Raw genomic sequence first — 15,126 nt, forward strand, 5'->3', positions numbered from 1 at the left:
TTTTTGACTTATTACAAAGTATTAAAGTTACATATATATATATAACTATGTTAATTTTACATAGCCGTTATTTTTTCAAAAATATATTTAAAGTCATTTTCCCGCGCAATTTAAATGTATTAGCACAGTTTTAACCAGGGCTGCAAAAAGTAAAGTGCGACCAGTTTGACAGAACACTATCATAACATAGCTAGGACAAGAACCTCACATGCTGGAGCTATCGAGCTTTGTGCCATCTCCAAAAGCAAAAATTGACAATCTGGAAGAAGGAAGCTCAAATCTCTAAGGATATGGAGCTGGAATTGGACGTGGTGGACTCCCTGCAGGCGCTGGCTTACGAGGGACCCTGTCTGCAGCAGGAGCAACTTAGTCGGGCCTTGGACGCGGGGATCGGAAGTCCGGAACTGCGTGCGGTGATTTTTTGGCTGGCCCACGAATTGCACGTTTTGCGAAAGACCGATGAGCGTGTGAGTTCCGGCCGAAAGGATAACGATGAGTTCGCCTTCGAGCTCTCATTGCTGCTCACTGAGCTTGGGTGCCCTTACCGCCAGTTGGTTCAGGGAGCCATCGAGCAGCGCTTCCAAAAGCGGGATTCATTGGTCCAACTTCTGGAGTACCTCACATCCGAACTGATGACCACTAAGATGGTCCTGAAGTCGCAGCCAGTGGGTCCTCCCTGCAAACGCTCGAAAACCGACTCAAATGTCCAGCAGGTTGTGGAAAACCTAGCCAGGGATCTCGAACTGGGTGAACTGCCCAAGAACATCAATACCAAGCTGCTTTTTGAGAAGTTAACACCCCGTTTGGAGCAGTCCATTAAACAAATTCATCGCCAGGTGCTGAACGAACCGCTGCTTAAGGTAAAAAAGCCATTAAGTGATGCCCAATGGCGCGTTCTGGAGTCCCTTCATCGCGAACTGGAGGCGGAGTACAATCTGCGCCGCCAGATGATGACCACCCGACTGGAGGCCACTGTTCAAAGTTTTCAGTGGTCAGAGTCTATGCGGCAACGCTCCAACGAGATCATGGATCGCTTCAATCGCCAGATGAAGGAGCTGGAACAGCTAAAGGTTGGTGGAGAGCAAACGGACATGGTGGCTCTGCTGGCAGCTCGATCGGATCTGGCCATCATCGAGAAGACAAGCTCGGCGAATGTGAGAAAGAACACCGCGTCGAAGATCCAGAAGCATGTGATTGGTCGAGTTCCCGATCGTGGAGGTCGCGCCAACGAGCATGCTCCTCCACCGCCAGAGATGCCCTCTTGGCAACAGCAAAGGGCCAGTGGTCCTCCAGGAGGCGGACGAGGTGGCGGAGGCAACTTTAGGGGAGGAAGAGGCGGGGGAGGTGGCGGCAGAGGAGGCGGATCAGGAGGCGGCGGCGGAGGAGGAGGTGCAAACTGGCAGCAGCAGCCTCAACAGCAGCAGCAGCAGTACCAAAACCAAGGGCAAAATCAACGCGACCGCAGCCGCGAGAGAAACGACCAGCAATGGATCAGTGGCAGTGGACGTGTTCAGGGAACAGGATGGAATCCGCAGGGAGGACGTGGAGGTGGGCGTGGCGGCGGTGGAGATGGACGGGGCGGCGGTGGAGGGCGCGGAGGCCATCGTGGCGGCTATCGATGATCCGTGATCTTCGATCACTAGGAACTGAATTTAAGGAAGAGCAATGGAGACCTAAAACGACTGATCCTCCTATAATCCATTAACTAACCTTAACTACACGCATAACCCAGTTTTATTTATTGCAAAACCCAGTGAATGTGTTTATAATTGCAAATAGACAGCTATTTAAAAAATAAACTATATATGTCATCTGCCAGCAAACCTCGCGTGTCGATTGCGCTTTTTCGAATCTGGGTTAGGCTTTTCACTTTCAATAGACAGGCGATGAAGCCTATTTAGGTTCATATTATAGTCAAATTAATCAGATGGACAAATAACGGGGTCAAAAGGGTACGGTATTAAAGGATTAATCTTTCATTCTTAATCTTGTTAATGAGGTACACAAAACAGCCAATCATATTAATTTTTCGTTTTATTTAATTAACAATTCAATAACAATTTAAATCCTTATCTATCATCGCTTAGTCAGCAAATATCGCGTGTCGATTATGCGATTTGTTTTTTGGGTTAAGCTTTACACTCTAAATTGACCAACGATGATCTAGTTAAAGTTCGTTTTTGAACCTCTATTGGACATAGCTCAAATACTTTGTTACAAAAGTTAATAATATTTTTCTAATAAAAAAATAACAGCTCGGCTTAGTCAAGGTATTGTTAAATATTATTGATTTGTCAACCGGCTTTGAACGTCTTAATAATTGGTTGGGTTCTTTAAAAGCCTGTGATCTTGCCCCCAATCCCCGCAAGAAGTACGCCCCTGGGTCAGGTAACCAAACATCAGACACACGCGACACTCGGCTGCCATTAGCGTCCAATCTAGTCATCAACTGTGCCGGCTATATATCTGTCTATATCGCCACCACTCTGAGCCGCAGAGTCGGCGACAATTAACGTGGTCAATCAGCATGAAAACCATGTCGAAGTCATCATGGATGAGTCGGGTCGGGCGCTTAGATCAGTTCATCCGAAACCCCGGATCCGAGAGGTCTAGAGCTCCCGATATTTCAGTTCGCAAATAAGTTAAAATGCTCATTAAACTGATTTTAACGCTGATAATTGGTTATGGCGGCATTTTTGCGCCTGGCAGTGCACAAAATCTGCTGGATCGACTGCGTCCGGTGAATGTAACTCGGTTTGATGATGGAATCAAGGTGGTTTCTGGCACAAAAGTAAAGCGGTACGAACGGCTGACGGTCCCGCTCGGAGGTCCCGTCGGAATTCCAGGAGGTGCTGGCCTCCTGGGACCTCTACTACCTCCACAACCGTCGTATTTGGGATATGCCTATGTGAGTACGTTTAATTTGGTTTGTTCTCAGTTTTTTTGTTCCACACCTTTTTCAAATTACACAGTCGTTTAACAAACTATTCATTAACTCTTTTGTGTTTTCGGCTTTCCCACAGAATCTAAACTACAGAATTACAATGTAATGAAAAGCTTAATTTTCAATGAATAGAATAGTGTTTTCCCGTTTTAACTACTGAATTATTTAATGATATCTGTTTCTAATTTAGTATAATCTGCAATATTTTTTTGAACTTATATCAAACAATTTTTTATTCGTTTAATCAGCTTGATCTTGAATAGAACATAGTTCGTATTATCTGTTTAATTTGTGTTTCTATTTTTAGTTTAATGATGGTATGAATTAATTTGATAACCTTTCGTTCCACTTTTTTCCCCAGCAGTTGGTGCCCCAATGGCAGGCGGGTGCAAAACTGGTTGGTGATGGGGAAGGAGCGAGCGTGGCAGGCATGATATCCTTCGTTCAGCTTCCTTACAACTCGGACATTAAGGTGACTATCAATGTTACGGGACTACCTCCTGGCAAACATGCCCTGCATATCCACACCTTCGGAGATCTGAGTGATGGTTGCAAGTCCACTGGCGGACAGTTTCCCAACAATTTCGTAAGTATTGTTATAAACAAAAATTAAGAAAAAAATTTGTATTTACTTCTCTGAATATATAACTGGTATAATCGTATAGCTCGGCAATGTGGACACCAAGGATGATGGTAGTATCTCGGCGGTTTTTCAGAGCATCTACTTGCAATTGTTTGGCATCAATGGAATCGTTGGGCGGTCCATTGTGATCCACAGCAAGGCGATCGATCTGAATACGGCCCTCAATGCGGAGGTCTTTTCGTCCTCCCTCCAAGTAATGCCAAATCCTTTGGCTTATCAGAATGAGGAGAACTCGGTGGGTCCGGCAATTGCCTGTGGAGTCATCAGTCTGATGAGCACATCAGCTAGTTCATCAGGTATGGCCACCGCAGCACCTGCACCTGCAATGGAAAGTCCGGAGATTTAACTTGTATTCTAACACTAATCTTAATAAATCTTATCTTATAACTCAATTATAAGTTATGTTCCATCATTGGATAAAAAAGGGAAATTAACATCTATGTAGTGAATTCGTATTAAAACTGATTATAATAACGTAAAACGGTAAATTATCAGTTATTATTATTTATTTATGGTAGTTTTACGCCCCATTAAAGTGCGTAAACGTTGATTGCTATCAGCGATCCCTTGTTCCAACTCCCACCTTGTTCCCGATCGGTCAATATTTTCGGGCTCATCAAATTCAGCTCAGCTTTAATGGCAAAAACGTGCGGCGCATGCGCAAAGGTCTGGGTCGCCCTACGGGCCAAAAAACTTTCTTCGTCGGCTGCCCGCGAGTCAAGTGGCCAGTTGCCCGCGACGGTTCGCGATGACCAAACGCGAAAGTAAAAGTTTTCCCAGCCAAGTGCTGATATTGCTCCTGATTGTCGGTTTGCCTGAGCTCCAATGCGAGTCCTTGAAGGAGTCCTTTCCGCAGGCCAAGTTCGAATGGCCCTCGTTTGGATGGATGCGCAACAAAACCACCAAAGTAACGCCCTCTTTGGACATGAAAAACGACTACAGCCAAATGGAGTTGGCCAACTTCGGGGACTTCGATCGCCATCCCTGCAGAAGGGTTTGCCAGCAGGGTCAGTCGCAGAATTGCTACTACCAACTGGTGGTACACAACTACCAAAGACTCGGACCGGAATGCCAGAGGTGCCAGTACGATGAGAGGGCCTGTGCGGCGGAGCATTGCATTTTTGGCGATGGAGTGGCCACTCCAGTGATGGCGGTCAACCGCATGGTGCCAGGACCTCCGATAGAGCTCTGCGAGAACGACACAGTGGTGGTGGATGTGCTGAATTACCTGGGTGAGCCCACCACGATGCACTGGCACGGCATCCACATGCACCGAACTCCCGAAATGGATGGAGCCCCCTTCACCACCCAATATCCCCTGCAGCCTGGAGAGGTTCAGCGGTACGAGTTCCAGGCGGATCGCAGTGGGACTCTCTGGTACCACAGTCATGTGGGTTGGCAGCGGGGATTCGGCGTGGCAGGAGCCTTGGTGGTTCGCCAAACGCGGCAGGAGAACCAGCACGCGCAGCTCTACGATTACGATCTGATCGAGCACACGCTGATGATCCAGGACATCTTCTACGAATACAACCTGCAGGACGTGCGCAATATTCTGGTGAACGGCAAGGGTCGCAATCATCTCAGCCAGTTGCCGGACAGCGACAATCGCCATCGCTACGAAAGACTACGAGTTACGCCCGGCTATCGCTATAGAATGAGAATTATCCTGAATGGAATCTTCAACTGTCCCGTGGAGTTTTCCATCGAACAGCACAAACTGCTGATGATCAGCACCGATGGCAACGATATAGAACCTGTACTGGCAGATGGTTTCTTCTTGACTTCCGCGGAGCGATTTGATTTCGTTTTGGAGGCCAATCAGTACGCCAAAAACTATTGGATCAGGATTAAGGGCTATGAGCAGTGCGAGGGTCGCAATCTTTACCAGGGAGCAGTGCTCAGCTATCGCGGATCCACTCGCTCAGAGTTGCCACAAGGTGACATCCTGGAGAAGCAGAAGACGAGATTCGCAGAAGAAGATCCGATATTGGTCAACGATTTCCGCTTTGGGTCAGTGAATTCATCAGCTTCATCCTCCCTCCGCCAATCCTTGGATAAGGATAATAATGTAGGCACTGTGGCCTTGCGATCCGTGGTTCCTGTTCCCTGGACTCGTTACACCAAGTTCCTAACCCACTACTCCAGTTTCGGATCGAGAACGGCGCCCAACGGGGAGACACTCTTCCAGATCAGCGATATCTCTTACAACTCCCCGGGAATATCCTTGCTGCAGGGCAGGCACCTCTACCAGGACGATGGATACTTCTGCAACAAGAGCTCCTTGGCTCTAGAGGGCCGAAATTGTGAAAGGGAGATCTGCGAATGTGTCCACGTAATGAGGCTTCCGGCCTACCGTCCTCTGGAACTGGTTGTGGCCAACTATCTGGAGAGCACGCATCCCTTCCACATCCACGGTTTTACTTTCCGCCTGGTTGGTCAAGGAGTAGTGGGAAATATAAACGATCTGCGCAACGTAATATATCTTTTCTTATTTAACCGTATTTTTTGATAAATCTCTTTCTTTTTAGATACGAGATCTAGATCGCAGGGGACGCTTACCCCGATTATCGGATGATAGTGCTGCCGTGGCCAAGGATACCGTACAAATTCCGGGGCAGGGATACATTATCGTTCGATTCATATCCAACAATCCTGGATTCTGGCTATATCATTGCCATATTGAAGCACATGCCGTGCAAGGAATGGTGGCAGTTCTGAAAATCGGGGAAGACCATCAAATGAAGAACATTCCAGCTCGTGTGCGCTGTTGATAATTTGTATGTTTGTCAAACCCTTTTTGACTCACCTGTATTCGACAACATGAGTTCCAAAATAATTCATATAAAGCTAGTTATAATAATTTATTCGAAATAAAAAAAAGTTTTTGCAGTGTACATTTTTGTTGTTCCAAATCTGTAACAACCTAAAATCTGGGTCGCCCATTTAAATCGGCCTTACCCACTTTTTGGATGTGTCATAAACTAATTTACTGTTCCGAAAACTAACCCACAAGTTCAGAGAAATAAAGCGCCAGTTGGTGTTCTTCAAAGGGGCCTTTCTTATCGTCACTATAAATCACTTGAACAAGTTTTTGATAATCTACTGAAAGAATTTGCCCCTATCGCCTGGGGGCTTGTTTAGATTACTAAGCCGTTTTTAGAATTAACGAGGGGTAGCTATATAATTTACAACCTCTACTTGAATATGGGAAAATTGTTTTTTAATTACAAAAGTCGACTAAGATCTAAAGAACACAATAATCATTTGCATGAGTGTAGGGAATTTCGAGTGCTAAGTGAAAATCAGAAAGAACTTGTTCAACTATGAAGTGCGTCTACTTCTGAATGTCTCAGCTGCATCCGTTAATGATAAGATATGGATTGATTTTGTTCGCATTTGCATTATTATCAATAATTATCATAATTAAGAAAAGAAACTAAACTACTGGCCAGACTTGGACTTCGCCTCGTACTCGTTCATGATGGCTATAATAGGTTCATTGATGTACTGCCGTACTTCCCAATTGTTGGCGAAGTCGTTATGATCCCACAGTGGATCCTCCATGTGGTGCATCACCTTGTTGGGCAGCGTCTCCGCCACCCTAAGGACATCCTCAACTGCAGACATCTCATCGTTGTCCGAATACCACAGGTGCATTTCAGTTGTAATCAGTTCAGTGGGATAATCCGGAGGGGATTCGGTTCCGTATATCTTCAGATTCTTCTTGGTGCCGAAGTCAAACTGGCGGAAGTGTCCTGATTGGTGTTCCTGCATGTAGTGAAGAACCTGATCGGTTGAAATGCCAGCGGGCATCACTCCGGACAGCAAGGCAGTGGCCGTCTATGGGAACAAAAAAAATACTTTAAAATTCAAAATTTGTATACCATTATACCAACCGTATTGGATCTTCCTTGCTCAACAGTCGTCTCATTGCTGCTGCTGCAGAAACTCGAAACAATTGACCCCGGAAGACAAACACTATACATCAGAGCTAGGACAAAATCGTTATAGGGCAAGAACTCCTGGGAGCAGAAGAGTGTTGAGTATACGTTATTGAATCCCAGATAGGGAGACAAGGTGTTGACCATTATGTCGTCCATGTGATCCATGAAAGCCACTGGAGCCAGCATGTGCGCCGTCTTGACCTTCTCGTTGTACTCCGGTCTCGAGGACATCAAGACGAACATCACAGTGGTTCCCTGCGAGTGACCCACATAGTGGATGCCCTCCTGCCCCTCTCCATTTTCAGTAGACAAAGTGTAATCGATGGCTGCTGCAATATCATAGTACGCAATCTCGTGCCAACTGAAGCGCCAGAAGTCAGGATGTTTGGTGGAGCGAGTCGTGTGATTCCTGGAGTATCTGTTTCCCCGGGCATTGCCCATCCACACATCGTATCCTGCATCAGAAAGCAGGAAGGGAAGAGCATCATCCGGTCCCAAGCTCGGCCAAGCATCAGAGCTTCCAAAGAGTCCGTGCTGGAGGAAGGCAATCGGTCTCTTATCATCTTGATTTTGCAGATTATGGGAGAAGGGAATTCGGAATAGGCTGATGATGTAGCCATCTTCGGTGGTCACATAATGTCGCTCTGCAGGATAACCGTGGTCCTCGATGAAGTAAATCTATGAATAAATGAAATTAAATGTTAAAATAAAGTAAGGATATTAACAAATTAAATGAATTATAAATAATCCCATAAAATGAAGTTTAATTTGCTACAGGTTTTCGCTTTGAAAACTGTAAACAAATATTGTTATCTAAAACTTACCGTGTCGGGACCATCGGTTAGGGACAAATGCGCCTCGGGGTTATTAAACAACTGGTAGAAGTCGATCACCTCAGTAGAATCGCCTACATTAGAGAGCGGAGCTCCTTGGACAATGGTTCCCAGGAGAATGCCCAGCAAAGCGTTGCAAACAGCGATGTGAGAGCTAGCCATTTTTCGAACGAACTACTGAAAAACTCTGAACCCCAGACCCTTTATAGAAAACCGATTAAGATGGTCATTTCGATAAGAACCGATGAGTAAAGTTAGCCAATTGTATGGTCATAAACTTCAATTGTGGGAATATTATTTTCCACAAGCACAATAGTAGGTAAAAATACTACCTAGTTGCCGATTTTCCCTTCCATACTTTAGATGTTTTTATTAACAAGTCTATAAATAAAACGTAACTAATCAGAGAGTTTCCACGTGGTCTTATTAAAAGTTCCTCGGGAAATCCAAAACAAGAAAATTAATTGCTCTAATTTTAGTTCAATTATTCCGCAAGCCATGAACGTGAGACAGTTTATGACATTTTCACCGCTGGGCATAAACATTTATTTGGCTTATTTGGCTAATCGGTTCATATCAAAATTAACACTTTACTTGAGTGGTCGGCGGAAGTCTTTATAAGGGTGAGGCTTTCAGACATTTTCCCGTAGTTGAGAATTAAAATGTCTAAATCACACTTCAGCGCTCTTCTCGTCTTGCTAAGCATTTTCCTAGGCAAAATTGTCCGTGGTGCTCCTTTTTCCAACGATCCTTCCGAGGTTACCGACTTTTACAAATTGTTTAATAATCCCGATGCCCACTTATCCTTGACCACTGGTCCTAACACAGTAAGTTCCGCAGTATTTTTATGTATATATTTATTATATCTCGAAATATCTTCAGATCCATTTCATTGAGGAGCATGGATACCCTGCAGAACGGCACTATGTGACTACTGAAGATGGCTATATCATCAGCCTATTCCGAATCCCGTACTCCCATAACCTACAAAATCAGAATGAAAAGACACCAATTGTGTTTATCCAGCATGGTCTTTTTGCAAGCTCCGATGGATGGCCGTGTTTGGGACCGGATGATGCTCTTCCCTTCCTGCTGTCCGATGCAGGATACGATGTCTGGATGGGCAACGCCCGAGGAAACAGATACTCCAGGAATCACACGACTCGCTCCACCAGCCATCCAGACTTCTGGCGCTTCAGTTGGCACGAGATTGCCTACTATGATATTGCAGCAGCCATCGATTACACCTTGTCTACTGAAAATGGAGAGGGACAGGAGGGCATCCACTATGTGGGTCACTCGCAGGGAACCACTGTGATGTTCGTCCTGTTGTCTTCGAGGCCGGAATACAATGACAAAATCAAAACGGCACACATGCTGGCCCCAGTGGCTTTCATGGATCACATGGACGACATAATGGTCAACACCTTGTCTCCCTATCTGGGATTCAACAACGTATACTCAACACTCTTCTGCTCCCAGGAGTTCTTGCCCTATAACGATTTTGTCCTAGCTCTGATGTATAGTGTTTGTCTTCCGGGGTCAATTGTTTCGAGTTTCTGCAGCAGCAGCAATGAGACGACTGTTGAGCAAGGAAGAACCAATACGGTTGGTTGAAGTGATTTATTTAGTTACTATTTTAATTTTACAAATTATTAATTTGTACCCATAGACGGCCGATTCCTTGCTGTCCGGAGTGATGCCCGCTGGCATTTCAACCGATCAGGTTCTTCACTACATGCAGGAACACCAATCAGGACACTTCCGCCAGTTTGACTTCGGCACCAAGAAGAATCTGAAGATATACGGAACCGAATACCCTCCGGATTATCCCACTGAACTGATTACAACTGAAATGCACCTGTGGTATTCGGACAACGATGAGATGTCTGCAGTTGAGGATGTCCTCAGGGTGGCAGAAACGCTGCCCAACAAGGTGATGCACCACATGGAGGATCCACTGTGGGATCATATGGACTTCGCCACCAACTGGGAGGTGCGCAAGTACATAAATAATCCGATCATAGCCATCATAAATGATTACGAGGGAAAGTAATACGGACATTGGCCAAAACTTAAGTGGCTTTTAGTGATAATTGTTTATATTTAAATCCCATTTTAAACAAATTTCTTATCATCAACGGAAGCACATCAAGTTTAATCATTTGACACACACTTCCTCCATGTACATATCTCATTGTTATTATTATTATTAGATCTTAGCCGCCTCTTGTTATTGTTATCAAAAACCAATTTTCCCACCTACGAAACCAGTAGTAGCCATAAATTATACAACTGTAGCGCTTAACATCTATAAGTGGCTTTTAATCTAAAACAGTTAGGGGGGTGCACTTGTTCCAAGTTCCTTAAAAAGCTGATAAGTTCAACTCATTGAACCACGCGATACATGTGTACTTCACGGAGTTATCGGTTCACACCTGCAATTCTGATCCAAATCCAAATCTTTTCATTGAATAAAAATTTTTTTTAGCAAAATCAAGTCAAGGTAAAGTTAGGGAAGCACTTAATCTATTTAAACCAAGTGTTTTAATCTTTTAGAATGCGAATTCTATTAGTTATGAATTATCTTGACAGTCTAAATATACATAATCAAACCACCGATAGTAAGACTACTTGAAACTTGAATCCACCCGCGGAGCTCTACAAAAGCTGAAAGTCATGTGTTTGTCAAGAGTCAGTAGGCATTAGACCATCGGAATCATAGGTACCATGAACAGATTTACGGTTGGCTTTCTGATCTTGGGCGCTTTGATCCTGGGAGTTTACTCCGCTGCCTTAGATGGACCCATTGACTTCTACAAGCTTTACGATAACCCCGAGGCGCACATAAGCCTTAAGGAGAAAAAAACCACGGTAATATTTTAATAAAATACTTAATGAAATATGAACAACAAGAAACGAATTATGTAAGCACAGGCTGATCGCACTGCCTCGCACGGATATCCTTCGGAGCACCACTACATTGAAACCAAGGATGGTTATATCCTGGGAGTGTTTCGCATTCCATACTCCCACAAACTGCAGAATCAGAACGAAAAGCGACCCATTGTGCTGCTCCAACATGGATTGACCAGCTGCTCGGACGCCTGGATTTTGCAAGGACCCAACGACAGTCTGCCATATTTGCTGGCGGATGCAGGATATGATGTGTGGATGGGCAATGCTCGAGGCACTTCGTACTCCAGGAACCACACGAAGCTCTCCACGGAGAACCCACTTTTCTGGCAGTTCAGTTGGCATGAGATCGGTATATACGATATTACAGCCATTATCGATTACGCTCTGCATACGGAAAATGGCCAGGATCAGGATGCCATCCACTATGTGGGCCATTCTCAGGGAACTACTGTATATTTTGCTCTGATGTCCTCGATGCCGGAGTACAACTACAAAATCAAGACCGCTCATATGTTTGCCCCTGTGGCAATTATGAAGCACTTGACCAATGCATTGGTGGTGAAGGTGGGTCCCTATTTGGGTCACAGGAATGCCTACTCGATACTCTTTGGCTCCCAGGAATTCCTGCCCCACAATGAGTTCGTCATGGCTTTGTTCTTTAATATTTGTCAGCCGGATTTCTTGCTGCGTCCGGTTTGCGAAAATGCCATGAGTTCACTCTATTCAGGAGGTCGTGTCAATATGGTGAGTATACATTTAAAATTTAACTTCAAAATTTAAATACATCAGCTAACCACATTATGACTTTTATCAGACTGCTATGCCGGAAGGTATGGCCACCCATCCGGCGGGTTGTTCCACCGACCAAATGCTTCACTACTTGCAAGAACAGCAATCGGGTTACTTCCGCCAGTTCGACCATGGCACCAAGAAGAACCTGGAGGTCTACGGATCCGAGGAACCCCCAGAATATCCTGTGGAGCTAATCAACTCGATGGTGCACTTGTGGTACGCAGACAGCGATAATTTGGCCGCTGTAGAGGATGTCGAGCTGTTGGCAAGTCGACTGCCCAACAAGGTAATGCACCATATGGATGATCCGGAGTGGAATCATGGCGACTTCGCCCTCAATAACGAAGTGCGTAAATACGTCAATGAGCCGGTAATTGCCATAATGGAGAAATACGAGCTAGAGAACAGCAGCACGTGATAATAAGATCTTTTGTGGAATTAATTTTAGGTTAGCCTTTAAGCTAGTAATTTTTAAGGAAATCTTGTACCCAAAAACAAATTAATAATTTAAAAAAGTAAAATACTGCTTTTGCTATTTTTTACCATTATCCATTTTTTTTTTGCTATGAACTTAAATGACGCACGCTATTCTAGTTGTAGTAAAAACTTTCCTTAATAACTTATCTAGGCAGGAAAAATACTTGACCTAAGCCTACGTTTGTAAGAGATAGAGAAAAGTTATGAAGATAAGATACTTGCCTAAGCTCTTTACGAGCCTAAAGTTTACAAATTCCCAATTCGCAACGCTTTTCCTGGTAACCACAGCAATTTTTAATCCTCTCACCCGCTTTTCACATTCGAACACAAAAATACATTTGATTTTTCCACTCGAGCAAGTTCTGATTGCCAGATGATGGCAGACCGGCAGAAAGAATAATGCATATTCAAGCTTTCCATTCGCATTTTATGGTTGTCGGCATCAAGGCAACTCCCCAAAGGGCCCAGTCGATTTCTGGGCTACTGTCTGAGTATAAATGCCCCCGGGTGGATATGTAAAAAAAAGGCCTAGTAAGATATTAGAACCGAGTCTGCCTTCTGGCTAATGGCTGTGGAAAGCTGGCAAGTTCAAGGCCACGATTTGCGTGGGCGATGGAAACCACAGGGCAATCCGGATTTGATTTAATTGGCCTTAATTTGTGGGCCGTGTAATCAATGGCAGTGAATAGTTCTAGCGGCAGAAGAAATACTCCTACGATTACTTAACTGGATTAATTGAAGTGTACATGGCTGAGCGCTAATTTAGGGATTGTGTTTTCGGCTTTTAGGTAGAAATTAAATCATTCTTGCCCTCAGCCCTCCGCCAGGCGGAACATTTTCCAGCACAGTCAACGAGGCGTGGCAAGTAAAAAACACACGGAAGCGTTAAATTGGCTCAAGTGTGCACAACACAAAATACACATAGCAACTATGCACATAAATAAAATTTAGAGAGGGGACTCTGGGATACTCGGTAGTAACTAAAAACTGAATTAAATTTTCCTAACCATTTGTAATCACTTATAAAAATTTAAAATGTAAATCCCCTCGGTTACTTGAAAATGAGAAAGGCAAGCTGGAAAATTCCTTTAGCCTTTTGTTTACAATTTTCCGGATTCAATATACTCTTGTTTTCTTCAAGTACTCGGTAAGAAAGAGAAAGGCACACAAGAAAATCCAAACAGAGCCAAAGTCAAGGCAATTGCACGGCGCTTTGAGCAAATGGAGCTGCAGTTGCAGACGGAAATGGGAAAATGCCCAAACACAAACTGCACAAACATTCTTCTGGCTTCGAAGGGGGAAAGCAAAAGGTGAGTGGGTGAAGGTTTTCCCTGGAGTTAAGCTGGTATTTTTGGCGCCAACTCATAAGGCCGAAACAGTTGCGGTTTCCAGACAAATTAAGCCCAACTAAAAGGGTCAAGTGCTGCTGCCGTTGCCGGTTTTTCGCCATTATTTTGCATATGCTAAACTCGGTTTTTCATTTTCGTCTTTATTTCATTTTGCTCGTAGCATAAAAATAATTAAATTTTGTAGCACTTTGTTTTGTTTGCATATATTTTTTTTGTTTTTCTCTGGCGCCATATTTACAGTTGCTGTGTTTATATTGCGGTTGCCACTGGCCACTATCTATGGTTTAGTTCAGCTCTCTAATGCCTCTCATAAGTACGGAGCACACGCTAACGAATTTAAATACGATTTTATCTTTTGTTTATGACTATTGTTACATTGTTAATCAAGCTTTTTTTTAGGTGGTGTAATATTTCTTTGCTTACACTTGTATTTTTTCTGGCTGATTACAATTTAAGGCAAACTAAATTAAGAACAGAATAGCCTAGAATTCAAAAATGTTAGTTTGTATTTACTTTTCCATTTTATTATATAAAGTTAGAATGACGACCGACTTCAGCATCATCCGAAATTTTCCTAGGGCAAGATTTGCTCTATTTTTGTTTCCATATTTATTGCCTATTTTTGCTCGCCCTTTAAGACTAGCTTCTTATACTCATAATACCATACAGGTTTCCCTGCTTCCTCCTTCACTTTTCGAAGGCTGTCCTTGCTCACAGGGGATTAGCTCGATAAAAGATTACCGAAAAGCCGAAGTCACGTTGTGTGCGTTTTGTAGGTTTCCCCAAATTGAATTCACCTCCTCGACTCGACCCTGCAACAGACGTAAGTAATTGCCGTAATTGATTGTCAAAAATCAATTAGTTGGTGTGCTGGCTAGTTATGCTATATATGTTATTGCAACATGTTTGGATTGAAGGAGAAGCCTCTGTGCCGGTGCAGTCAAGTTTCCATAATTGGTGCACAATTCCAGATGATTTCATAGCCATTGTTCGCTCATTAATGTGCATTAAATCCAATAAAACAGAGAGTGTACAGCTGACATGACTTTGGTTGCTTTTTTTCGACACCAATCCACAATTTGTTGGGCCGAACTTTAACTCGATTGGATGGCCTGGATCCCTGTCAGATGATATGGCTTTTGTGAGCTAACTCTGTTGGCCGTTTTCGAAAATTCGATTTGTGTCGCATCCTGTTGCGCGGCAAAAGTGAAATAGCTGTGAAGTG

The 15,126-nt window shown here is 44.0% G+C and overlaps 6 protein-coding genes across 7 annotated transcripts; 5 read left to right on the plus strand and 1 right to left on the minus strand.

Moving 5' to 3' along the window:
• The first annotated feature begins 211 nt into the window (after nucleotides 1-211).
• On the plus strand, nucleotides 212-1,823 carry LOC108095983 (protein FAM98B). The gene has a single exon (XM_017197327.1). The coding sequence runs from the start codon at nucleotides 291-293 to the stop codon at nucleotides 1,620-1,622; it is 1,332 nt and encodes a 443-aa protein (XP_017052816.1). The 5' UTR covers nucleotides 212-290; the 3' UTR covers nucleotides 1,623-1,823.
• A 713-nt stretch (nucleotides 1,824-2,536) lies between these two features.
• On the plus strand, nucleotides 2,537-3,979 carry LOC108095716 (superoxide dismutase [Cu-Zn], chloroplastic). Of its 2 annotated transcripts, none has more exons than XM_017196890.1 (3): nucleotides 2,537-2,908; nucleotides 3,306-3,530; nucleotides 3,610-3,979. In XM_017196890.1, the coding sequence occupies exons 1-3, from the start codon at nucleotides 2,648-2,650 to the stop codon at nucleotides 3,931-3,933; spliced, it is 810 nt and encodes a 269-aa protein (XP_017052379.1). In that variant the 5' UTR covers nucleotides 2,537-2,647; the 3' UTR covers nucleotides 3,934-3,979. The 2 variants fall into 2 exon arrangements, with proteins under 2 accessions (XP_017052379.1, XP_017052380.1); XM_017196891.1 differs by having other exon boundaries at nucleotides 2,538-2,908; nucleotides 3,309-3,530.
• A 326-nt stretch (nucleotides 3,980-4,305) lies between these two features.
• On the plus strand, nucleotides 4,306-6,481 carry LOC108096017 (laccase). Its single transcript, XM_017197367.2, has 2 exons — nucleotides 4,306-6,060; nucleotides 6,116-6,481. Exons 1-2 carry the CDS (start codon nucleotides 4,336-4,338, stop codon nucleotides 6,356-6,358), a joined length of 1,968 nt encoding a protein of 655 aa, XP_017052856.1. The 5' UTR covers nucleotides 4,306-4,335; the 3' UTR covers nucleotides 6,359-6,481.
• Nucleotides 6,482-6,967: 486 nt separating this feature from the next.
• Nucleotides 6,968-8,526, minus strand: LOC108096018 (lipase 3-like). The gene is made up of 3 exons (XM_017197368.1): nucleotides 8,356-8,526; nucleotides 7,484-8,209; nucleotides 6,968-7,427 (listed from the first exon to the last, which is right to left on the minus strand). The coding sequence occupies exons 1-3, from the start codon at nucleotides 8,524-8,526 to the stop codon at nucleotides 7,029-7,031; spliced, it is 1,296 nt and encodes a 431-aa protein (XP_017052857.1). The 3' UTR covers nucleotides 6,968-7,028.
• A 395-nt stretch (nucleotides 8,527-8,921) lies between these two features.
• On the plus strand, nucleotides 8,922-10,678 carry LOC108095726 (lipase 3-like). Its single transcript, XM_017196901.1, has 3 exons — nucleotides 8,922-9,191; nucleotides 9,247-9,972; nucleotides 10,037-10,678. The coding sequence occupies exons 1-3, from the start codon at nucleotides 9,027-9,029 to the stop codon at nucleotides 10,418-10,420; spliced, it is 1,275 nt and encodes a 424-aa protein (XP_017052390.1). The 5' UTR covers nucleotides 8,922-9,026; the 3' UTR covers nucleotides 10,421-10,678.
• A 406-nt stretch (nucleotides 10,679-11,084) lies between these two features.
• On the plus strand, nucleotides 11,085-12,623 carry LOC108095718 (lipase 3). The gene is made up of 3 exons (XM_017196893.2): nucleotides 11,085-11,238; nucleotides 11,302-12,027; nucleotides 12,098-12,623. The coding sequence occupies exons 1-3, from the start codon at nucleotides 11,095-11,097 to the stop codon at nucleotides 12,491-12,493; spliced, it is 1,266 nt and encodes a 421-aa protein (XP_017052382.1). The 5' UTR covers nucleotides 11,085-11,094; the 3' UTR covers nucleotides 12,494-12,623.
• Nucleotides 12,624-15,126: the final 2,503 nt, after the last annotated feature.

The sequence above is a fragment of the Drosophila ficusphila genome, unplaced genomic scaffold (assembly GCF_018152265.1).
Source record: "Drosophila ficusphila isolate 14025-0441.05 unplaced genomic scaffold, ASM1815226v1 contig_791, whole genome shotgun sequence".
In the NCBI taxonomy this organism is placed as follows: Eukaryota; Metazoa; Arthropoda; class Insecta; order Diptera; family Drosophilidae; genus Drosophila; species Drosophila ficusphila.